The sequence below is a fragment of the Python bivittatus genome, unplaced genomic scaffold (genome assembly GCF_059951505.1).
Source record: "Python bivittatus isolate LINGU-HERP-01145 unplaced genomic scaffold, Pbiv_v1 ctg000330_np1212, whole genome shotgun sequence".
Lineage (NCBI taxonomy): Eukaryota > Metazoa > Chordata > Lepidosauria > Squamata > Pythonidae > Python > Python bivittatus.
The window spans coordinates 51,783,364-51,808,281 of NW_028277058.1; the positions used below are offsets into that span (position 1 = coordinate 51,783,364).

Below are 24,918 nucleotides of genomic sequence, written 5' to 3' on the forward strand. Positions count from 1 at the left end.
GGGTAAATCAGTGACTTCAGTTGCATGAGTAATGGGTAAGGTTCTGCTCCATTCATACTGTTTTTGCTTGGAAATGTGCTGATTTGTGCAACCAAGGGCAAGCTATTGGAGTACAATGGCTGTATGAGTTGTGGATGGGATGTTCTATAGCCATTTGAATTTAAGAATCCTTGACTGCCACAACCTCCTCCTCCTCCTCCTCTTTTTTTTTTTTTTTTTTAATGAAAAGACATACTCTTAGGATGTAACTTTTCTATCCCTTCCAAAATTTGGAGCAACTGATGTGATTGCAGAAGGAAGCCATTTTTTTTAAATCTAAGCTACCAGGCAGTGCAATCATTTTCAAAGAGGGAGGGCCATGGTTTTTACGTGAAATTTTAAATGAAAAATGGAAATTTTTGAATATTTATTTATTTATTGGGTTTGGAGTCTAAGGGTCTTACTTACGGTATGTCCGGTATATATGTTAAAAACACAACTAAAGCACTACATGACTGCCCTGACTAAAATAACACTCCCCAACATGCAATGAAGACTCAATAAGGGCTCCATGGATATCCCTGTCCCAGGCCTGGGAACAGAGCCAGGTCTCCATAAGACCTTATGAAGAACCAGAAACTAGCTTCTAAGGGATTGACCCTTAATTCATATTCTCTCTCTCCCTCTCTCTCCCCCATACCCAGAATAGCTCAGAGTTTGGTAATGTTATACTTGTGAACATTGGATGAGCTACTGGATCTCTAGTGATGCCCTTATTCTATCAAATAAAATAAAAATATGGGGGGGGGGGAATCACTAAAATGTCATGACCTTGCTTGAGGTTTCATGTGATATCCCCCAAATCTCATGAGACCTTATTCAAGAATATCCCCCCCCGAAATAAATGTTGAGGTTTGTGCATCTTATATAAGAACTCATGAAATGTCTCCCCATCGCCACCCTCCCTTTCTTCCTTCCTTCGGTGCTCCAGTCATAATGCAGGAGTGTCTGGGGCTTCAGAGTATGTCAGCCTCTCACCTAGTTGTTAGCTAACCTCTTCTTTCCACAGAAAATAGTACAAAAGCAGTCATTTGTTGCATCCTAGAAAATGGGTGCATCTTTTCTCTCTCTCTCCTTCATCACGTCGCCTGAAATGTAACTGCAGACCTGTTTACCTGGCCAAACTTAGGGGGGCATTAGTTCCTCTGCTGCTGCTTCTGAGGTCTCTGGCTGCCCAAGTCTAACACACGAGAAATTGCTGTATTGACTTCTGTTTGCCGTATTAATAATTTTGCCTTTTTAAAACAAAATATCTGTGTATGTTATCTATTAATACTCACAGGCGTAGGAGTATCTTTGCTTTCCTAACTCTGTTACCCTCCTGCCTTTGGACTGATTATCTCTTGGCATTTTATATTAATCCTTGGTAAGTCATTTTATCTTCCTCTGCTTAACAGTAGTCAAAGCCATCATCCCCCAACCTGTTGTCCTCCAGATGTGCTCAACCACTATTCCCACCCTTCCCTGGTAAGCATGGCCAGTTGTAAATCTGGAGAACACCAGGCTGGGGAAGGCTGAACAAACAGGTTTCCTTTCTTTTGTTTGATTAATTAATCTGAAATTTCCAAAGTTTGAATGCATTTTATCCCTTGGAATAGAAAGATAAAAAGTGTTACAAACCAGATCTAGTTTTTGATTTTAAAAAAATCTGGGTATAGTTGCATGGAATCTTGTCATTGCAAAAACGGTGTGTGTTGCACGTGCGCGTGCTTTGATATTTATTCTTTTTATTTATTTAGTGGACTTGTCCTCACCCATCTCCCCACAGTGGGATATAGCATAACTGTGATATAGGACACACAATATTCTTCACCTAAACATCTGTCTTGGCTTAAGCAAATATTCTCTTGGCCTGCAAGAGACAACAGCCTGTCCTGGAGTTGTTGTGGCTTTTGGGATGAGCCAGTTTGATTTTAATCTCTACTACCAGGCAGTAAAATATTATAATAAACAAAATAACTAAAAGTGTGACTGAAAAATGTTACTTTTATGGGACTGAAAATCAGGTGCTTCATTCTGCCTAAACATAGGTCTGGTTCTTTTTTATATATATATATATATATATATATATATATATATATATGCGTGTGTGTGTGTGTGTGTGTATATATATATATATATTTATATATAAAAACACACACACACACACACGATTTTTATTGAAACTTCTAAAAAAGAAGATAAAACCTAATACAAACTAATACAAAGTAAGGAAGAAAAACGAAAAAGAAGGCAAAAAGCAAAAAAGTGCAAGAAAAGAAAAAAAAAGTTGAAGGAAATAGAAAGAAAAAAGATACAAAGAAGTGGCTTCCGATATTCTCCATAGAGTTATAAGTACAATTATATTTTAACTTCTCTCTCTAAAGTTGCATCGTAATACTCCTTCTTCTATAATCTGTCCTGTCTAATCGTCAAATGTAGGTTCTGAAGCAGACAATGGGAGCAAGGAGGTGGAGGACGGCTGCCCAGTTAGACCCATTAGCAAGTTAGACCCTTGTAGCCTGTGAGGCAAGAGTGGTCCCCAATGCACATTAAAATGTTGATCTTGATGCATTTCTGTTATTGGAAAGACTGAGTGATTGATTAAGTGCCATCAAGACAGTGTTGACTGTTAGTGGCCACGCAGATAGATTTTCTCCAGGATAAATTGAGAGACATGGAAATGAGATATACCTATGCAATGCTTTTATCTTTTTTCTTGCAGGAGTAAAAATGGATTGAAGAAGAGAAAGCTGACCAAGTATGCCCATCTTATAAATACCAGTTGTTTAATGAACATGCCAGTATTTTTTTCATGCATCTGCTTATAGAAATAGCTTCCATTAGGGTCAATTGGCTAAGCCCCAGCCCCTTGCCAATCATTTATGCTTGCCTTCCTCAACCTGGTGCCCAAGAGATGCATGAGGTCCACAAAGCTTACCCTCCAGGAGACTCAGCCCTGCTGCTACGGCTTCGCTTACCATCTATTTGCTCATCTGTTCACCCCCTCCTTCTGATGAAAGGCAAATGAAAGATGGTAACCCTCTCCAGTTAACTGAGCTGTTGTAGCAAATGGCATTTTCTGCTCAGCCGCTTATATCAAAGTGCAACCATGTTATTTTGGCATATGAGGCTGAATTTCCTACAAGCATTTCTCCCTCCTACCAGATAGTAAAAATAATCTAACAAATGTAGTAATGCAAAATTGGCTGTCCTTTTATGGCTGCTCAAGGCAGTTGCTTCATTCTGCCTAAAAATAGGGCTGTTCCTGAAGCAGACAATGGGAGTGAGGAAGTGAAAGAGCAGCTGATATTGCCAATTCATTTCATTTATTTCATTTCATTCATTCATTCACCTGCCAACCAACTCTGCCTGGCAGCTGAGTAGTCAGTCAGCCACATCTGTAACAAGTCACACAATGATGTGAACATGATGACATGTGCGACATTATATCACTCAAATGATGCACTTACATAATGATGTACATGTTAATATTATGCCCCTTATGTTCCCTCTGGACAGCAGTGCTGCCGGTGGCAATGTCCAGGAGCAATACTGGTTTGGCTCTTTCCCCCCTTGGGATTACAGAAAATCTCCGGGGAAAAAAAAATGGCCAGATTATGCAGGGACAAAGAGGATGATCACTTTTTAAAGCTATATCAGATAGGCAACATGCTGATTTCAGCTTTGTTTAAATATATCTTATAAGAGCAGAGTCTTCCCTTCTCTGACACATCTAGGAACGTTAGTTACTTTGATCACCACGAGGATAGCCAGATGTTATTCTGTGGGGTTCAAACCCTCTACTGGGAATCGAACACACAGAATGTCACTGTTTAGATACTATATACAGTGCATTCGCTCTTATCAGCTGTCTGCATCCTGGCACTAACAGTGTGACCACCCAGCATTGTGTAATTTTAGGAAGTGCTGCAAATATGCAAATAAGAAGGGTCTGAGCAAAGAGCCTGGCACTGCTATTGGCACTGTATAAATACATTGTGCTTTTGAAAGATAGATATACAATATGAGTAGAAAATCTGATAATCTTTCCTTGTTGCTTTAGAACTTTTTCTTTCTATGCTTTTCGAAAACACAATGTCGGTCATGTGGTAGTAGACAGCACGCTCACCAGACATTGCAAGTCATGAAAAAGAAATTATGATTACAGCTATGGACCTCAGGAAGCTGATAATACTATTGAAGCAAGACAAAGGAAGGACTAATAGGAAGGTCTTGAGCGAGCTGGTCATGTGACTCAGCTTATCAAAGTTATACCCGGAAAAGTGGTAATGGTGCCCTCTGCATGGCAGCGCACCCGCCTGAGGGTTAAATATAATTTCACAGAATTGTTGCCATATGAAACCAATGGGCGCTGATGGAAATAAAATGATTTACTGTGATTCACAGTAATAGTAATCACAGCAATTAACTCTGATTCACGGTAAATAGAGTGAAAATGCCCAAGAAAAGAAAGAAGTTGTCTAGGGGTGAAAATCATAAGTGTAAAGCTCAAAAACTTGAAGAAAAAAAGAAACAAGAGGGCACCTTTTTGAAACTCCTAACAAAATCAGAAGATGAGTCAAACCATAGAGGGCACCCAATTATGACTGCCTAGAGTGACAAAATGTCTAGAGCCAGCCCTGCAAGAATCCTTCAATTTTGGAGCCTGTCCTTGCTCAAGCACTGTCCAAAACCTAGATGTGTCACTGAGAATGACATTTCACCGAGAGTAACTGTAGGCTCCTGTTTACTTTTCACAGCCAATCCTGCATGATCAAAATGTTCCTGACAAATAGAAAATTAAGCACTGGGGGAAAATCAATTATCTCATGTTAACAATTCCCCAAAGGGTTTGCCTTTAGTTGACTCTCATAAAGTGTGAAAGAAATGAAGGGGGGAAAAATCAGGAACATTCCTGTTACCAAAACGGTTCCCATCTCTCAAAATAGTTGCTAATTATTCACTGGATCATTAATGACAGCAGGTAAAGAGCAGTAATTAACTGTTGATAAGAGACAGGTTCCTTGGGATTTTGTTGCTTTAAGGAAAAGAAACTTATACGTGTACTGTAATCTTTCCAAACTGGTGTGTAGGAATTAGGCAAGAAGAGTGGTTGACTTTTCTTCATTGTTCAGGGAATAAGAGGTTAGAACAACAGGATGGAATCCTGATCTATGGAAAGTTCTTAATGACTTAGTCCTGTTGGAAATAATCGCTAAAACCTCAAATTTCCTAACAGCAGTTAAGGTGATAAACCTGGTCTGGACTGCAGCACTTCAGATAGGTAGGGTTACATGTGTGTATGTACCTTTGCTTCCTGCCTGTAATGGTATGTGGGAATGGCCTTGAGAGATGAGGGGAAGAGATGCTGCCTAGGGAAGGGGGAGGAGCCTGCAGCTGCATCATGGGGACAGGAAGGAACTTAGAAAGGATCGACCCTAACTTACCAGGCTGTAAAAAAAGACAGCAGGAGATTTGTACTTTTAGACTTGCGAGATTCTGTTAATGTAGCCTTACAGTAAAATAGAATTAGCTCATCTGGCTGTGTTTCCTGTCTGGTCTACCTGGAAAGTCTGACATTGCCAAATGCTCTGCAGGGATAAAAGAAAATATTGGGGGAAAGGATTCCAGACTTCCTGCTCTATGATTTCACTGGGAGACATATCTATAAGAAGCAGACATAGATGTCTTTAGGGGAAGGCAAGAGGGTGCAAAAGACACATGTCATGACATGCAAAGATATGACTTTCATCAGATGTCATGAGACAAATTGCATCATGGAATTTGCATCATGGAGTGATGACCACTTTTGATATCACTAGCTTGTGAAAGAAGCCTGGGGGTGCAGAATTCAGCACCCTTCCCTTCTTGTAGTATGACATGGTGTAATTCAGATAGTTTTATCAGCTCACCTGCTGTTTGTGGGAAGAGGGGCTGGCTTTTATTTCTTATTCTAGGTAAGATGTGAACTGAGAAGAAATTCATATGGGTGAGGACACTGGAATTCTCTAGATATCTCTGGACTTTTAAAAAAAACTAGACTATTCCAGCTTCACATCTGTAATCTGTATCTGACATATCATATTTTATTGATTTTTCTCTCATCTAATTCTAAGTTAGTTGGATCCAGACATAAATTACTTATTCTTCAACTTCATGGTTCAATTACCAGATGGTAACTTCTATGAATGACAGAATTTTTCTTAATTCTTTATGTGTTTTTTTTTAAAGCCCGGTCCAGCTGGATGATTTTGACAGCTATGTCAAGGATATGGCTAAAGATTCTGATTACAAATTCTCTCTGCAATTTGAGGTAAATCCCAACTCAGGTATTGGCTATTGGTAACTTAAATTCTGTGGAAGAAAGTGAGTAAATGAGTGGATAGTATTCTTGGGCTTTTCTGCTTCAGAGCAGGGTGAAAGATTATTACTTTTTAAATATCATTTCCCTTCCATTTCTTTTTAAAACTCTCCTTGTATGAAAAAGAGATTTCATAGTTTCCTTTAAGCAGGGAGATAATCTAAGCAGCCATCCCTTCCTTATATGTTTTAGTTGTGGGAGAAAGGACATAATATGGTGACAAATTTGATATATAAATAAATAAAATACCAAGCTATCATGGACATTCCAATACAAACACACACTCAAATATATATGTGTGTGATGTTTATATGTGTGTGTGTATCTCTGCTGAGAGCCAGATTGGTGTAGTGGTTAAAGTACCAGGCTGGGAGACCCTGAGTTCTAGTCCCACCTAGGCACAAAGCCAGCTGGGTGACCTTGGGCCAGTCCCTCTCTCTCAGCCCTCGGAAGAAGAAAGCAAGGGCAAACCAGTTCCAAAAATGTTAGAAAACTGCAGAGACTTGTCCAGGCAGTTGCCAGGAGTCAAGACCGCCTTGAAGGCATATGCGCACAAAAAGTGAATCGCTGCTGGAAGACACAGCCCAGAAAGATGTAGGGTTGGAGTGTACCTGTATATGTACAGTATGTATACGAGTATCTGTGTATTAACATTACTTGAGAAGTTAACTACTCCATTTATAGAAGTAATAGATCCCCCATTTGCATTTACCAACCATTCAGTGTCTGGGACACAACCCACTGTAATCAGCAGAAATACAACACGCGTAAATTCACCTCCAGAAGAAACTTTCCCATCTTTCAGAAGAAACAAAAGACAAAACAAAAACAAAAAAACCGAGGTGAGGTGAAGTAGGAGAAAAGGACAACTCCATTAGGAAGAAAAAAGAATAGGGGAAGAAATAATTAGATAGGGAATGAAAGAAAAGAGGGAGAAACCCTGCATTATAAATGGGGTTAAATTTAACCAGGCAAGCAGTAAGGATTAACCCTTAGTTTCCCAAGCCAGCTGGCAACAACTAATCGTTAAAGGCCTATGTCCATATCATACACTTTCCTACCCTTCTAGTTTTTTTCAACAGGACCTTCTATTCTCAACAGCCATAAAATGCTTATTTGGAGGATAGGGGAAGCCGTCTTCCTACCCTGCTGTAATTGTATCAATAATCCTTCCCCCAGCTTGAAAACAAGCCCTACTGAGAGAAATGGGGATCTGGATTTCATATTTGTGAATGTGTGTCCATGCACGCTTCGAGTAACTTTCCACCCAGTACCAGATGCACCCCTCAGGAATGCAACAACAGATTGCCCTATTAGCCTTGTTGTGGGTATTCCAGAAAGCAGTTTCAGAAACTTACCGTGCAATGGAGGTCTTTTCTGTTCCTTTTTCCAGTAGTATCTTTTTCAGCTTCTGACACTCAGGAGCTGCTGTATGATGCTCAGTGGATGGCATTTCTCCATTCTGCACAGAATTCCACCCTGAAGGGATGCCTCACAGGTGCAAGGTCTCCCTGGTTTTAAAGGGGAGAAATGCCCAGCACTGTGCCTCCACGTGGAATTCCTCCTCCTCTTCCTCACACAGAGATTATACATGGGGAGGAAATGAGGCACTGGCAAGGAAAGGGGTAGATTCACCCAGGGATATTTTGTACACAGAAGGAATTGCAGGATGATTTTTTTAACAAGGGATCTTACTGGGCTCCAGGGCTTTTCATAAAGAGCATGTGACACACATAAAATATAGGCACAGCTTCAATTGTACTGTCACACCCCCATCTTGATTTTGGATAAGTACACTTTGTACACATGGGTGGGATGACTGGAAAAATTTCTTTCCCACATAATGTTTGGTGCAGACAAAGATGTAACTATCTTATTTATGCAGGCCAGTTTCATTCCCAAGGATGATTTCTCCTTGTCTCAGAATCCCTCTTTTACCTAATCATGCAGTTCTTCATTTCGCCCCATATTGTCCCTTTTTTCCATGGAGGAAAAAAGCAAACAAATGCTAAGTCAAGATAAAATAATGGGACACTCACTGTTCTCCAGCTTGTTGGGGCTTAGCTCAGCTACTCCTTGGAGACAAATGGGTTACCTTTAAGTATTATACTGTTATTGAGTTATCTTGTCTAACACTTAAGGTGCTGAATCAAAGGTTGTTTAAGCATAATATTTTGTGTGTGTGTGTTTGTCACTCTCAGGAACTGAAACTGATTGGGCTGGATACCCCACATTTTGCAGCTGATCTCCCCATGAATCGCAGTAAAAATCGCTACACAAATATATTGCCTTGTAAGTTGCTCTTTTAGGAGGGAGTTGCTAGTGGTAATATTAGATTTTGTATTTGGCATCCAAGTGACTTGTAATGCTAGCGCCAAAGGGCAGTACTGTTGCGCGGCTACCAAGACTATGTCATCATATTTTGTATCCTGAGCACCTTGCTTTTTCTGTAACCCTCCCTGCCTGCTTGCTTGTTCTTTCCCTCTGAACTACAGTAAGAATAGGAGTAAATATGCTGCATGATATTATTTTATTTATTATTTTATTAATTCAATTGATACGACCACCTTTTGTGGAGTGACTAATGCTGAGCATAAAAGCATAGCGCTCCTGTGACTTATGATCCTGCTAGGATCATATTTCTATATTTCTTTTCTATATTTAAATCTATCCCATAGAGAAACTTCCTACCTTCCTTCCTTTCTGGAGTAAGGGTAGCTCGCTCGCTCGCTCGCTCGCTCTATCTACCTACCTACCTACCTATCTATCTATCTATCTACCTACCTACCTACCTACCTACCTACAGTGGTACCTCGGGTTACGAACGCCTCTGTTAACAAACTTTTCGGGTTACGACCAGCTCCGGCCGCAGAAATTTACCTCGGTTTGCGAACTCCGCCTTGGGTTACAAACCGGATCCGCAGCCATGTGGTCGCGGCTTCCTGTGGGCGAGATCACGGTAGCAAGGAGACGTTTGGTGAGGCTTGTGGTGTGTTTTGTGGCGTTTTGGAAGGGTTTTGGTGTGCTTGTCAGCATGGCTCCAAAGAAAGTAATTTGCTTCGGGTTGTGACCAATTCGGGTTGCGACCAGAGTCACGGAACGGATTAAGTTCGTAACCCGAGGTTCCACTGTATCTATCTATCTATCTATCTATCTATCTATCTATCTATCTATCTATCTATCTATCTATCTATCTATCTATCACATTTATATAGCTGCCCATCTCACACAAAGCAAGTCTGGGCGGTGTACAACAATTAAATGCATTTTTAGCTTGTTTCTTTTTTACTTTTTAAGCAATGTGCACCCATGCACAAACAGATACACCACACAATACAAATATTCCCAAGTGGTCTTTGAAATTTTAATGTGGCCCTGGCAATCCAGAAGTGAAGGATTTTTCTAGGCAATAGTAATGAAATACTTCCCCCTCCCCTGAATACAAAAGTGTGAATTTATTGAAATATCAGCTACTGTAAGTTGATGGACCTGCCATCTTGATTTTTCCCAAAATGCATGCAAATTTATGTTAAACTTTCAGAGACTTAATTCCAAAATTTATGATGTGTATTTATGTTGAATTCATCATTGGATATGTTGCCCTTTTGCAGATGATTTCAGCCGTGTTCAGTTGGTTTCAATGAATGAAGAAGAAGGCTCTGATTACATTAATGCCAACTACATTCCTGTAAGTAAACTGGACTCAGATAAGTCAAAGTAATTATATTTCCATAGCTTAGGAAATAGTACACAGACTGTTCCCTCTAACAGCAGTTCTAGTTTATGGCATGCCAATTAGCTCCAAAGTGAAACAGGGTCACTTAAAAATAAAAATGTTGTTACTGCTTAAGCACTCTAGATAGATAGATAGATAGATAGATAGATAGATAGATAGATAGATAGATAGATAGATAGATAGATAGATAGATGATAGATATTAAAAGCAAAGTAAAATTACAAGTCATAACCCCTTCACTTGGCTGATGGATCTAACTTTGCAAACATGATGACTCCATAATTCAAGAAAAGAAATGAAACCTGATGCTGGAAATATGGGATGGGTCCTGGAGGATAGCAGAAATAGTGGTAGAAAAGGGAGATGCAGAATGATCTTGGATATCAAGCAAAGCTAGATCAGGATTAGAGATGAGCTAAAACATATGAGTGTGCTGAGTGCCCAGGTAGAGGCAACTGATGCCCACATTCAGGGTTGCTATAAGGTTCAGAAAGAAAGGGCATCTGGTGTACAGACGGTTATCTGAAGATTCACAAAATTTAAGGGCAACAGTTACCTAAGAATCAATCATTCTGCACTGAATGCTTAGGAAGGAACTGATGCGGGGAGAGATTCCTGGTTTAAAGGGCACCTTTGATTTAAAAAAGTCTATCAATAAACATAATACTGTAGTGGGCTTTTTCTTTTGTAGGGTTATAACTCTCCACAAGAGTATATTGCAACACAAGGACCACTACCAGAGACAAGGAATGATTTTTGGAAGATGGTACTCCAGCAGAAGTCACAAATCATTGTTATGCTTACTCAGTGCAATGAGAAGAGAAGGGTATGTAGATTGAGCAGGTCATTGGGTTAGGTAATCTCTGAGTTCTTCCAGTTCTACGATTCTAGATTCTTTCATGCCTCTTGGAACAGGAAGTCTTGCTAGAATTCTACATCTAGCATTGTGTATGCATGTATCCCTTCAAGCCACTTTTTGACTCCTGGTGACTGCCTGGACAAGCTCCTGCAGTTTTCTCATCAAGATTTCAGAAGTAGTTTGTCATTGCCTGCTTCTTAGGGCTGAGTGAGAATGACTGGTCCAAGGTCACCCAGCTGGCTTTGTGCCTAAGGCAGGAGTAGAACGCATGGTCTCCCGGTTTCTAACCCAGTGCCTTTAACCACTACACCAAACTGGCTTTCTTATCTAGTATTAGCTATTAACATTCTTTGAAACTTCACAACCAGGACATGCTGGTCCAACTGCTCTTTCCTCCAACACTTTTATTGGAAGATTAAGTATATGTAGAAGATCAGTTGGTTGTGATTAGCTGTTCCTGCAACACAGCTAACTAAGAAGAGTGATTAATTTATTGATCTGAAGAGGTTACAGCAACCCATCCTCAACAATATACAAATCAGCAGCTAAAAGGATCAATAACATCTTAATGTAAATCCCATCTTATGCCAGTATTGTTACATTCCATATTAATAGTACCACATTAATCTCAAATACAGCTGTATTTCTCACTCTACAATTCCAAATATTTTTTGGAAGCAGGCTTTTAACAAACTTCTGGATATCAGGAGTAAGGATATCTTCTGTCTGGTACTAGGGTATTACTTTAAGCATAATAACCAGGAAATAAAGGAATTACAGCTGGAAATAAAGTGGAAGTCAGTGGACCTCCTGCAATACTCGTGTTATGTGGCTATACTTGGAGACACCCAGTTAGCGTATGGACAGCCATATTTTGCACCAGCTGTAGTTTTTGGATAGTCTTCAAGGGCAATTCCATGCAGAGAGCACTACAGTAGTCCAACTGTGAGACGACAAGGGCACGAATGCCACTACTTCCTACTCCAGGAATAGTTACAACAATCACACAAAGTGTGTCTGATTGAGGTTAATTTTAACCCCTTGGGAACTGATAGGTCTGTTTCCTCTTTTTTTGATGTTCCCACAATAAACCATCTTGTTAGTTTTAACCAGTTAAGCATGTTAGAAGAACTAACTAACAGTAGGAGAGAGGCCACCACAGCTGTGTTCATCATACAGCATGTTCCAAGTTTGATTCTTGGGCTCTCTGTGTAGGGCTAAGGAAGACCTACCTGAAATCTTAAATAGCCACTGCAGTCACTACAGGTCACACTGAGGTAGACAGACCAGCAGCCTGGTTCAGTCTAAGGCAAATGCCTTTATTTTTTAACTTACACATAACGATTGATTGATTGATTGATATTTATTTATTTATTTATTTATTTACACACACACACACACACACGATACATGCCATTCCTCAAGCAGGATTTGCCCAGATACAAAAAATAAAAATTGTAGTTTACACACAACTTGGTTCATCGTTTCCTTAGGTACTAACAGTGCTGGTTAAGGCACAGTAAGTATACAAGTGGGAGAATCATTCTTATAGGCAGGTTTATTTATCTTTCTTTTTCCCAATAATACCTAATATAAAAGAGACAAGCCACTATTCAACTCAAAACAGTCACCACCATGAAAGTGGTGTCTCCATTGCACTGGGGTCTCCTGTGATAAAAGCAATTTGTTTATGTCCATGTCCCTTGCTTGGATTCTTCCATCGACTTTGGTAGTTGCAAAGGAAAAGTGTTTAAGAGCTTTGCTTCCCTTTTGTAACTTTGGATTGTTTCTCCCCCCCTTCCAGGTAAAATGTGACCATTATTGGCCTTTTGCAGAAGAGGCCGTTCCTTATGGAGACATCATAGTGGAGATGCTTTCTGAAGAAGAGCAAGCAGATTGGGTGTTCAGGAACTTCCGAATCAGCTATGTAGGTCAATATAAGTGGTCTTACGCAGCTTTTAGTTATTAGGGATGCTGGTCCGCTAATAAGTTTCAGATCCTGATTTAAAATCCCCTGTATGTTCTATGACTTATTTTGTCCATGTGTAGAGCAGTGTTTCTCAACCGTGGCAGCTTTCAGATGGGTGGACTCCAACTCCCAGAATTCCCCAGCCAGCCATGCTGGCTGGGGAGTTCTGGGAGTTGGAGTCCACCCATCTGAAAGTTGCCAAGGTTGAGAAACACTGGTGTAGAGGTTTCCATTCAACTTTCCGACCTTCCTGCCCTTCTAAGGTTTCATTTGCTTCAGTAGGTTTTTTATCAGCAAATATCCACTGAATATGCAAAGAAGTAATTATATGTCTCTTATTTGTCACTGATTTTTATTCTGCGTTTCTTCAACGTCCCAGTGTGTAGTCTATTACCCTGGGATTTTATAATGCTCTCCTATCCAAGGTCTGATGCTACCATGTCTGACCTTAGTTTGCTTTTTCAAGATCAGCCAAGATGGTCTAGGTGTGGTGATCTCTTATCGCCCTCTGGGTTTAAATTACACTGCTGAATTAAAGACAATTTAGATGATCTGGGGGGATTTGTGTGCCCTACTCAGTTCTCAGATCAGATTCCTGGACTCCCGATACTCTTAGGTTCAGTATTTATCTTTTGCACAAGATATTGGTTGCCGGGTCTTGAGGCTCTGAACTAGAACAAAATCTAGATATAATCCCCATGACAGCGTTACATAAATAATACTTTCCTGTATGTATATATCTAGGTATGTGTTTGGGCAGGCTTATGGCTTCTTCTCCTTGCCTCAATTTAAAATCAGTAATCCAAGATCTCCATCAAGAGATCTTGGGCCCTGACACGGGACAGATAGTTGTATCAGGGAAAAAGCTCCCATTGATTCATTAGCTGGCATCTTTCAAGCAATGTTCGAAAGATGAAAACCCTAACCCTAACCCTAACCCTAACGCATCAGCAAGAGAATGTCAGCTGGCGGGGCCCAGGAGGAGAGCCTTCTCTGCCGTTGCCCCCGCCCTTTGGAATATTCTTCCCCTAGGGGTGCAGTGGGCTCCTACCCTTCCAGTTTTCCAGAAAGGACTTAAGACCTAGCTCTGCCAGCTTGCATGGGGCGATAAGAGTTTTAATCAATCCTGGGGGTGGCTGGCACCCTGATGACGCCCCCTGAACTATTTGCCAATCCCATCATTCTTGGAATTTATTATTTAAGACTGTTTTTATATTGCATTTTCATTGATTTGATCTCTTCTGTAAACCACCCAGAGTCGCTTTTTAATGAGATGGGTAGTGACAAATTTATATATATGTTGTATGTATGTATGTACAGTATGTTTGTTGTTAGCCCCTGCAAAGTAGACAGTTGGATTGGACACACTAAATGACCCCACCCAGCTCTGTGCTTTGATAATCCTAACCTGTGTAAGAGACTCCTTACCTATGACTGCTGAAGTTACTCTGGAACCATTGTGCTTTTCTGTCCACTCAGGCAGATGAAGTGCAGGACGTGATGCATTTTAATTACACCTCTTGGCCTGACCATGGTGTCCCTCCCACCAACTCAGCAGAAAGCATTTTGCACTTTGTACAGATGGTCAGACAGCAGGCGACGAAAAGCAAGGGGCCCATGATTGTACACTGCAGGTAAACGTGTTGCACGCATGGACGCGGAAGATGTGAGCATAACGTAGCCCGAAGAACAATGTTGCGGTGCTTCCCTCACAGTACCAAAGATGTGCTTTTTTTGCATCCGAGAGGAATGAGAAGGGCCATATATTTTCTCTGCCAGCTTTCCTCCTTAGAAGTTGTATTCTGTTTGGTAGAGATCTCATCGAAGTATTCAGCTTGTGGGCAGAATGGCTCTTCCGCCGACAGGCTGTTACTGTGCCTTTTAAGATGCACAGATAAGAGAGGTTCACTATGTACCTGTTGCCACCTGCCAGCTTACATCTTCCTACACTACCAGTGCTTGATTTTAGGGGTGTCATTATGTATAGCTCCCTAGTTGGGGGAGAAATTGTGAAGAGGGGCATGGCAATCATTTCACTATGTTGACAAACTCAGAACTTTATTTCTGTATGTCTTTACTTCCTCCTCCTCCTCCTCCTCCTCCTCCTCATAATAATAATAATAATGAAATCCAGCATTAATAACAAATATCCAGAGATAATGTTTAAGAAGGAAATCTGTTTTTAATTATTATTACCTTTCACATTGCATTGTTGTTATTATATAGTTTTCTCCAGTCTCATTCATTTAGATAAAAGTTGCCAGTCACCCCCATCATGAGACTCTGAAGGTCAGAGTAGCTTTCAAAATTCAGAAACAAAACAGCTTCTCCCCATAGATCTACAGATGAAAATATATGATCCAATCAGGAAACAGCAATATCAGGGATTTCCTGATCCAATCAGGAAACAGGGATATTGAATCATTTTTTGTTATGTTTGAGACAGTTGCTATAGCTTGTAAATGGCCAGAAGAAGAGTGGATAGCTAGGTTAGCATCTTGCCTAACCGGAAAAGCACCCAGGACTTATACCAGTTTACCAGCACAGGAAGTAACAGACTACAAAAGAGTAAAAGAATTTATTTTGTGTTGGTATAAAGTAACACAATATACACACCGGCAAAGCTTCCATGAATATCCTTACAATATTGCTGTGTTGGATAGTGAACCCAGGACTACAGGAACTCTCACTAAAAATGCTTCATCCTGTGTCCCTTTTTGCTAGATGAGTTAGCCCTCTGAGCATGATTTACAGTAATAATTGCTATCTCTGGCTATGCCTGGCCAATAGAATTCCACTAATTCAGTTTTTGATTGAAGTCTAGTAGCTCATGGATTTAGCTCTAAGCACAATGGAGTAGATGCTACTGAAGCCCTCCTTCAGATGGCCTTGATTGGCAGTAGAAGGTTGGATGAGGGATGTAAAAGAAAACCTGTCATGGATTTCTGTGGTTGTCAAAATGTGCTGAACAGTATGAGCTAGGGTCTATCTTTTTCTGATCCAAAACTTGGAGAAAAGCATGAGAGACTTGCATATGGAACCATACAAATCTGGAAGTCAAATATACCAGATCTGTCCTTTTCCTCAGATGTGATGGAAGGTGGAAGACAATCAGTCATGGTAGAGATGTCCAAGCACACCACTTCTACTTTCTTATAGGCGTGGCCAGGCCCCATCCCTTAATCAGTGACACGGTCAGATACTTAAGAGTTTGTCCCCTCTGTTGTATATTTTTAGGAGAAATGCTTTAGAAATGGTTGGCACCTCCATATTTAGCTTTCCCAATGTACATCAAAGCATAAGTTGTAATAGCAATTAACATTAGATAGTGGGACATATGGTATGCAGTGATTATGGATATTTACGGAGTTAATAAGATTTCCCAGAATAGGATCCATAATGAGCATATTTATCACCTCGTAAGCAATGGTGTGTAATGCTGTGTTTGTTTTGCAGTGCTGGTGTGGGACGGACCGGGACGTTCATAGCATTAGACCGGCTCTTACAGCACATTCGTGATCATGAATTTGTAGATATATTGGGAATGGTGTCTGACATGAGGTCTTATCGGATGTCCATGGTTCAGACAGAGGTATGATTTTCACTTATATATGTTTCAAACAGCCAGACTGATTCATTTATTCACTTGAGGCATCCTTTGGCTCCTCAGAAACTTATAAAAAGCATATTATAAAATGTAGTATATTGAACGTCAAACTATAAAGGAAGAAAGTAGAAGTAATCAGCCTAGATGGAAACCAGGGGGAAGAGCATGAAGCAGCTGCATCTACAGATAAAGTGTCTACATTTGTAAGAGGGTGAATGTGGCATCGCCACCGAAGCCCCGCCTTTTTTGCTTATTTATTTATTAGATTTATCCCATCTTTCATTCAGGAGTTCAAAGCAACGTACACAGAACTCCTTCTACCTCATTGTCTTCAACAGTCCTGCGTAGTGGGTTGGGCTGAGGGAAAATGGCCCTAAGCCATGCAGTGGCAAGAAACGTAGACCGGGTCTTGGGAATGGAGAAGGAAGGAGTGAACCGTTAAGGGGAGAGCTTTTAGGAAAGATTACTCAGTCCTGTGAAAGAGGAAAACATGAGAAAGAACCTCAAGAACCCTGCCTTGATTTGGTAGAAGAAGAAGATGGGGCAGAAAGAAACTCTGACTGGCTTTCAAGATTCTGTTGTTCTACCTTGCAACAATAAAGACAATGGTTGGAATCCATGCCATGCCTGTTTCTTGCCCTGGTCTACCTTGAAGGGCTGACATGCAAGGAGCATTCTTTACTGAGGTGGACTTGGGCCTAGGTCTCCTAGTCCAGCACTTTTACCACTATACCACACTGTTATACGTGTGTGTGTGTGTGTAAGTCCAGAAAGACAGACACACTCAAGAACCAGCCTTCTTGACATGCTATTTTTATGGGCCGTTGTTTTAATCTGTTAATTTATGAGGGAAATTCAAATGTGACTCCCCCCCCAATCCCCCACTACAATCTGAGATGGTACAATCCAGCAGCAATTTTACATTGCCATTTGCAGCATATTCCAAGTTTTTTATTACAATTTTTGAAAAAGAAATACAGAGACAACAATATACAGAAAGAAAGACTGTTATACACAAATCCAACAAATTAAGTTATTAAGTTATAATACCAAGTCAAGCAAACAAATAGTAATGCAAACAGGAAAAAACAGTAAACATGAACGTACTAAATTGATATACATCAGTTGAATAGATTAATAAGCATTATCAAGTTAGGCATAAAATTGCTTATTCTTGTAAAATATTATGAAATCTGTGCCAAAGGGAAATGTATTGTGTCATTTTTTGATTACTAGAAAAAAATAGCCTTTTCAAAAAAGGTAAGCATTTCTTGAATCCAGTCTTTGATATGGGGTAATAGTATTTTTCCACATTTCCAATATAATTCTCTTGGCTATCCCTTATGCATCCAGATCATCGTTACAATCTTGTGGGTCAGGTCAGATGCTGGCCCTTCTAGGTATCTTCATCTTCTCTTTGCTTGTTGAGTTGCTCTCAATTAACCTTTCTTCCAAAATGCTGGCTGGTGGGGCCCAGGAGGAGGGCCTTCTCTGCCGTTGCCTTTGGCAGAATATCCCTTTGGAATATTCTGCCCCCAGCGGTGCTGTCGGCCCCTACCCTTCCTGTTTTCCGGAAAGGATTAGACCTGGCTCTGCCAGCTTGCCTGGGGCAGCAGGAGTTCTAATGGTCCCTGGGGTGGTCAGCGCCCTGATGACGCTCCCTGAGTTACTCGCCAATTTTCCATCATTCTGGAATCTATTTATTGTTATTTATAATAATTAATAATTATCATTTATTGTATTTATTTTAAGGTTTGTTTATATTGTATTTTAATTGATTTTATCTCTGCTATAAGCCGCCCAGAGTTGTTTCAGCGAGAGGGGCGGTGACAAATGTGATATATGAATAAAAAATAAAAATGCCCACAGATGAGATATTGCCAACTTCTGTCGGGTTTCTGAAACCTGCTGTTTGCCAGCTGGCCGCTCCTTCTGTTCCTTGGGCAGAGCCACTCTGCTTCTTGCTGCCTTCTCTTCTTACACCCAGACACAGCAGGTGCTGTGATGCTTCAGCCAACCAGTTCTGGCTTCTTGAATGCCCCAAACGCATGGCAGCATGAAAGCTCAAGGAGCAGGATATGATGCGTTGGACTGCCAGGGCTGGAAGAGTAGGAGAAGAGTTGTGGTGTTGGAGAGGAAGCAAAAGCTCACTTTATCTGGCCTGGAATTTGGGGAGTTGCATTCCCAACAGTAGGTTGGAGAAGTCAGGTTTACTGTTCCCGGGTTTTATTATTTGGATAACACTTTTGTTAAAGCCCTGTTGAGTATGACTCCCATTCCAGCAAAAAGTCCAAATCAATCTTCCCCAAGGTGACACAGTTTCAGCTGCCCTGCAGTCAACACAGCTGGGATAGCGCCAGATCACCACGCAGATTTGGGCTGCAAAAATCCAGGCCACCATATGGCGGCAGTAAAGTGTTAGAGCTTCTGTGTCTCTTTCCTGCCGTCTGTTGGCCATGTGCATTTTCTTCAGTCCAGATATGGTAGGTAATCCTAGAACAGCACAAAACTGGGAAAGGGGTTCTAACCTCTTCATCCATCCATCCATATATATCCTTACATCTATAATATGTGCAGAGCAACTTGACCTGTGAAAAACTCACTTATCTGAGTTTGGCCACTAGATGTCAGTGTCCTTTAAGGAGCACATTTTGAGCAGCTCCTCTGAATTCATGATAAATGTTTCAGTATCAACTCCCAAACCAGACATCACTCTTTTTCTACCTGGTTTCAGGTTTCTTTATACAGTGGAAAATTAATCCTCCTGGTTCATCACGTGGCCCCTAACTTTCCTTGGTGAAACAGAGGTAAATGTTGTGGGCTAATAGGCAGTAGGTGGACACTTGCATTCTGAAGGATGTTTTTGACGTCCCCAAAATGTGTAGTACCTAGATCAGTGTTCCTCAACCTTGGAAACTTTAAGATGTATGGACTTCAACTCCCAGAATTCCCCAGCCAGCCCTGCTGACTGGGGAATTCTGGGAGTTGAAGTCCACGCATCTAGAAGTTGCTAAGGTTGAGAAACACTGACCTAGACTGTCTTGCAAATCTGAGATTCTTGTCTCTCAGTCTGGCTGGGGAATTCTGGGATTTCACACATCTTATAGCTAAAAGGATGATTTATAGAAAAATAGATCAGAGCATCAGTGAAATCATAATGTAATATTCCCATCTGAATTCTGGATGAAGTAAAGCCAATTATTTTATTTTATTTTTTATTTGTTTATTTTTTTGGCTCTGACAATTCTAGAAAAGCCAGTGAAAATCTTATAATAAAGCTGGATAAAGGACAGCAGCCGAAATGCATCAGAGAGCAGGAGACCTACCTGATACATTTGGGTGATTGGAGGTGTTTTGGTTCTCTTTCTACAGGAACAATACATTTTTATTCACCAGTGTGTGCAATTGATGTGGCTAAAGAAGAAACAGCAGTTCTGCATTAGCGATGTCATATACGAGAATGTCAGCAAGTCATAATTCCAGGTCACAGGTGGTAAGTTTGAGAACCCTTCCCTGGTTGTGTTCCCGTGTGTTGATGCTTGTTGCTTAGGCAAAAGCCACTGCGGGCATAAATATTAATGCGAGATCTTTATTTACTCGACTACACTTTGCAGTGAAGCTCCATGAACTAGTCTTAGCTACACACTGCCCTAGCAGAGACCAGCTTCTTGCATCAAGCCTGCATGCTTCAATCCTGTTTTGTTTTTTGTTTTTAAAAAGCAATATACAATTATTTATGTATATTATTACATTTCTTAGGGGGACAACAGCTGATCTATTAAAAAACTTCAATTAGCACAGCAACAGCAGTGATTGTTGCTAAAAAAAAAAAGTGTTAATTTATTTTATTTTTATTTCAAATTTAGTCACTGCCCATCTCATTCAGATACACTGATACACTGTAGATTTGCATTTATAAATGTTAAGGTGCAGCCAAATTAACAGCAAAGCAATTTCCTGAAAATGAAAATGTCATTACTTGGTGCCGAAAGACCCTGGCAGAGGTGACCCCTTTCCATGGGGGCCACCCACTGGAGGGAGCCATGTGATAGACAAGCATAATAAATGTCAACCTGAATGGACTTAGATTCAGTGATATGACCAGTTATAATCTAAAGATCTTAAGCTTATCTTGCGTTATTTGTTTATATCCTGCTTTCTATCCAAGAAGGCTAATCAAAACAGCTATTAACTTATCTGAAAGTAAATTAAAAGCAACGGGATTAAAGCATAATTAGAATACATGCATAATAAATGAATAAATGCATTCCAAAAACCAGGTTGAAAAGTTATGAGTTAATCCTGTTTCTTAAAAATGGTGGAAGTGGGGTCCAATCCAACTTTCTTGCCTATTCACCTTTCACTGGTCTGATTGATTGATTGATTGATTGATTGATTGATTGATTGAATGTATATCCTTCCTTTCATTCAGGAGCTCAAGGTGGCATTACATACACTACATACCCCGCAGAGCTCCAGTTAGAGCTATTAAAGCTTCAGTGTAAAGTATTGGCAAATTGGAAGCTGGGAAGACTCCAGTTTATTTTAAATTTTATTTTTTTTTCCAACAGAAGGACCTAAGTAGCTGAAAATAATTAACATGGGGATCCATGCAAAAAGCAAAATAAATATAAAACCAATATAAGAGTCTAAGTTCCTTTCAGAAAGGGAAAAACAGTATAGTGATTGATTGATTGATTGATTAATTGATTGATTGATTCAACAGAGATCTGCAACATACTGTTGCAAAGTGAGATGCCCCATATTCAGAATTCAAATCTCTCCATTTTGTTTGGCTTTTCACCTGCTCCTTCCCCTAAAAGTCATCCAGCTTTCCAAGACTACTGAACACGTGTTGTCCTCCAGGGCCGTTTTGTCCCCTAAAGATTTGTATACTTCTGCAAAGCTAAAAAGAATTAAAAAGAGAGGCACCCTCAGAGAAAGCGTTTTGGTGCCTTGTCAAATTAATGCAATAAACAAACATATGATATGCTGCAAGAATCTATATAAATTTAACTAATCCAATCATACATTGTGATGCAATCAGTGAAGACAAACAATGGATGAATAAAGGATCTAACTCCAGCCAGTCGTGCAAGATGTGAATATGTAGCTTGATAGCATGTAAAAGGTAAATGGGTTTGTGTGTTTTAAAGATGGAAATCCTAATTGTTAGAACATTCACAATCAGAGGTTTCCATATTAGTAAAACTCTGGCAGCAACAGACTTGCTGAATGAAGATTTCCTTCCAGGAAAGAGAATATTATGTGCAGGTATCTATGTGCATACATACATTCTGGGTTTATCAAGGGATTCTTTATATGTTCAAGAATCTTGTGCTAAAGTGTTGGTTTATTTAAGGAGTGGATCTGCTACAATATAAACGATTAATAAACTCAGAACAATTTCAGTGAAGAATATCATTGTTTAATAACAGCAGGTTGATGGTCTATCAACGTCAGAGTTATCACGGTATTGCCCTTCCTCCAAATGGAGCAAGATTATTACTATTGTTACTTTTTTCTTTCTCTTTCTTGCAGGTGAAGCTGTGAAATGCATCCATCTTCCTCTGCTTCAGATTTTAATTCTCTCTCCCCCACCCCAATTTTTTTTTGGTTTTTTTTTTTTGTTAACTGCTTTCTGATTTGCCATGGACAAGAGCTGCTTTGCAGTACATGGACAAATGAAAAAAAGTGTATTTTACATCCAGAAGTTCTGGGGAAACATAGCCTTAAGGAACCTGCAGTGTCTTGTTTGGACTCTCAATGAATTTTTTTAAAGTTAATAACTGGACCAAATTCAACTTGGGGTGGCACCTCAAAGGGACAATCTAATAATGTGCATAAATGTACCATGCTCTAGATCATTTTCTGTTGTTTCTGAAACAAATTTGTTTAATGTTCTTTAACTTCATGTGCAGGTTAAGCTTAAAGGTTACAGAAAGTGCAATATTCCAGATCCAGTCCAAACTACTACGGGCTTTCTCCATGTACGTCTGGCAACATGGACTCTGTCAAACACAGGAACGGACAGGGTGAGCATTGAGACAATGCTCCTTAGCCAGCAAGGAAGGCTGTAGATGCTGGAAGAGAAGCTGGGACACATTGCTACGGACACAGCATCCTCAGCAGGACTCTCCAGCAAGGAGTATCAAGAGGGGTTTCAAAATGGCTTGGTCCAAAGCTAGAAACAAAGTTGAAGGAGTAGATTTCAGCATTAGCTGTCACTTCTTAAAGGGTCAGAGGTCACTGTTAACATTTCACAGAGCTTTGAATCAAAGGGTTCTTTTGTCTGTTCAGCCAAGTGGGGAGAGAAAATCCTGTGCACTTAGATTCAGAGTGGAACTATGAATGGCCACAGTGTGCTATTAGATAGGATTCACTTGAGGGATGAGCACCATGGGTATACTGATTTTTAGTTGTCTGGACCCATCTTTGCTGCATAGGCTTTTTCCATTTGTTTGGTTCTGTTCATTTCTGTGTAAAAAAGAAAAATAAGATGCTTGTCATTTTGAGCAGAGAGATAAGGTGCCATAAGGGATGCAACTTGATGGTGCCAGCAGGCTGAAAAAATGTCAGAGGATACTAACAAGGATTTATTTTGGCATGCTTGGTGCATGCAAACGATTTCTTCATTCAACAGTACTACCAAGTGCCAGGCTTCAATTTACTGCAGGACATAAATTTTCTCCTGGAAAAGTTAGTGTGACTAGCTCTGGGGTTCCCCTCCCTACTTTGGTTTTTGTATCAATTCCACGTGTCGTTTTGTTGTGATATGAATGCTATCAGCGAAGGCATTGGTGGTGTTTTTGATGTGACCTTCTGCTTTCTGCTCTTTGGTTTAACTTCCATTTCATTGAAAACTTCTGAAACAAGTACTGCGTCTACAGGAAAGAATATTAAATATGCCAAGAAGGGAAGTAAATGTGCTGGATATACACTGACGGAAGCAAATCTACACTTGTGCTTTTCAGGGCGGCGTGGTAAAGTGTTGGACTAGGATGGGAGTGACTTGGCCTAAAATCCCTATTTAGTCATGAAACATTATGAACTTATTTGCATAAATGAGCCCCTACGTTCATATACAACCTCTGAAACTTTGCATGAGCCTTCATATACTCTCCAAAATTGTCACAAATTATAATATACTTCTCCCACTATTGCTGCCTTCAACATGTATTTGACAGGACACTGCTCCCAACCCAGGGGTAGCAAGGAACCTTCAATAGCTCTTGGTGGACTTATCTTCTATGAATTCATCCAATCCTCTTTTAAAGCAATCCATGTTAGTAGCTATCTCCAGTCCTATGGCAATTACCTGTTGCACCTCACCTTGGGCAGTATATTCAGTGACGCCAGACAACTTTAGCTTGGCTACAGTCTCTGTGGGTAATTCACCAGGTTGGAGACCTCTTTTAAACGAACCTTCCTTTTGTTAGTGCTGCATACATCTTTGGAAAGGATTCTTATCATTGAGCCCGAGGGTGGGTAGCTTTTTATAGCCATACAAGTTTTGCTGGCAGTAACGTCTCATTGACAGCCAGTTTGGTGTGGTGGTTAAGGCACCAGGCTAGAAATCGTGAGGGTGTGACCTCTAGTCCCACCTTAGGCATGAAGCCAGCTGGGTAACCTTGGGTCAGTCAATCTCTCTCAGCCCTAGGAAGGAGGCAATGGCCAACCACTTCTGAAATCTTGCCCAGAAAACTGCGGGGACTAGTCCAGGCAATTGCCAGAAGTCAATACTGACACAATACTCTGTTGGCCCTCAACATTAGTCAGGTTGTCCAGGGTTGACTGGAATTGAACAACATGTGGATGAGTAAACATCACCCACTCTTGACCGAGCCCAGCATGCCATGAGAGCTGTGGGTATCTTAACCTCATGCATAAATTGCAGTCATGTCCTTGGAACAACTGGTATGCAGTGGAAGAAACTTTGAAAGACAGAAGGTCCATGTGGGTAATTGGAAGTTTTGAGTGGGTGGAAGCAAGTACAAGAGATCATATTTTAATAGGCTACTAATCTAATTTGGGCAGGGCCTGAAGGTGATAAAATGGTGCATAACAAAAGAACCCCAACTCAATTACAGTACAGTTCAACAATCACAGGAAAAGAAAAAAGCCTTTTCAATGAGCCGTCCAGTTGCACTGCTATCAACACCAAGTGCCTGGGTAGCAACCACCCCACAGATAAGAGAGAACCACCGCTTTATCAGCCAAATAAATAATCTACCACCAGCAATATATCAAACCAATTTAAAACATCATCCCTGGACAGGACTATCCCATGTAATCACAGGCAGAGCAGGCAAGACAGGGGGATATATAATCCCCGCCTATTGAGGAACCTCTTGCCCGCCAAGCT

At 40.5% G+C, this 24,918-nt stretch overlaps 1 protein-coding gene across 2 annotated transcripts in view; it reads left to right on the plus strand.

Annotated features, from left to right (window-relative positions):
* The window catches only part of PTPRO (protein tyrosine phosphatase receptor type O), a 35,886-nt gene extending 12,219 nt beyond the window's left edge, over window positions 1–23,667 (plus strand). For both annotated transcript variants that reach the window (XM_088141310.1, XM_088141311.1), the window contains 10 exons: window positions 2,744–2,779; window positions 6,253–6,334; window positions 8,584–8,674; window positions 9,994–10,070; window positions 10,810–10,944; window positions 12,782–12,904; window positions 14,426–14,580; window positions 16,403–16,538; window positions 19,926–20,046; window positions 22,095–23,667. In XM_088141310.1, the coding sequence (XP_087997436.1) occupies window positions 2,744–2,779; window positions 6,253–6,334; window positions 8,584–8,674; window positions 9,994–10,070; window positions 10,810–10,944; window positions 12,782–12,904; window positions 14,426–14,580; window positions 16,403–16,538; window positions 19,926–20,030 (940 nt within the window). In that variant the 3' untranslated portion in view covers window positions 20,031–20,046; window positions 22,095–23,667. The remainder of the gene's footprint in view (window positions 1–2,743; window positions 2,780–6,252; window positions 6,335–8,583; window positions 8,675–9,993; window positions 10,071–10,809; window positions 10,945–12,781; window positions 12,905–14,425; window positions 14,581–16,402; window positions 16,539–19,925; window positions 20,047–22,094) is intronic.
* The last annotated feature ends 1,251 nt before the right edge of the window (window positions 23,668–24,918 follow it).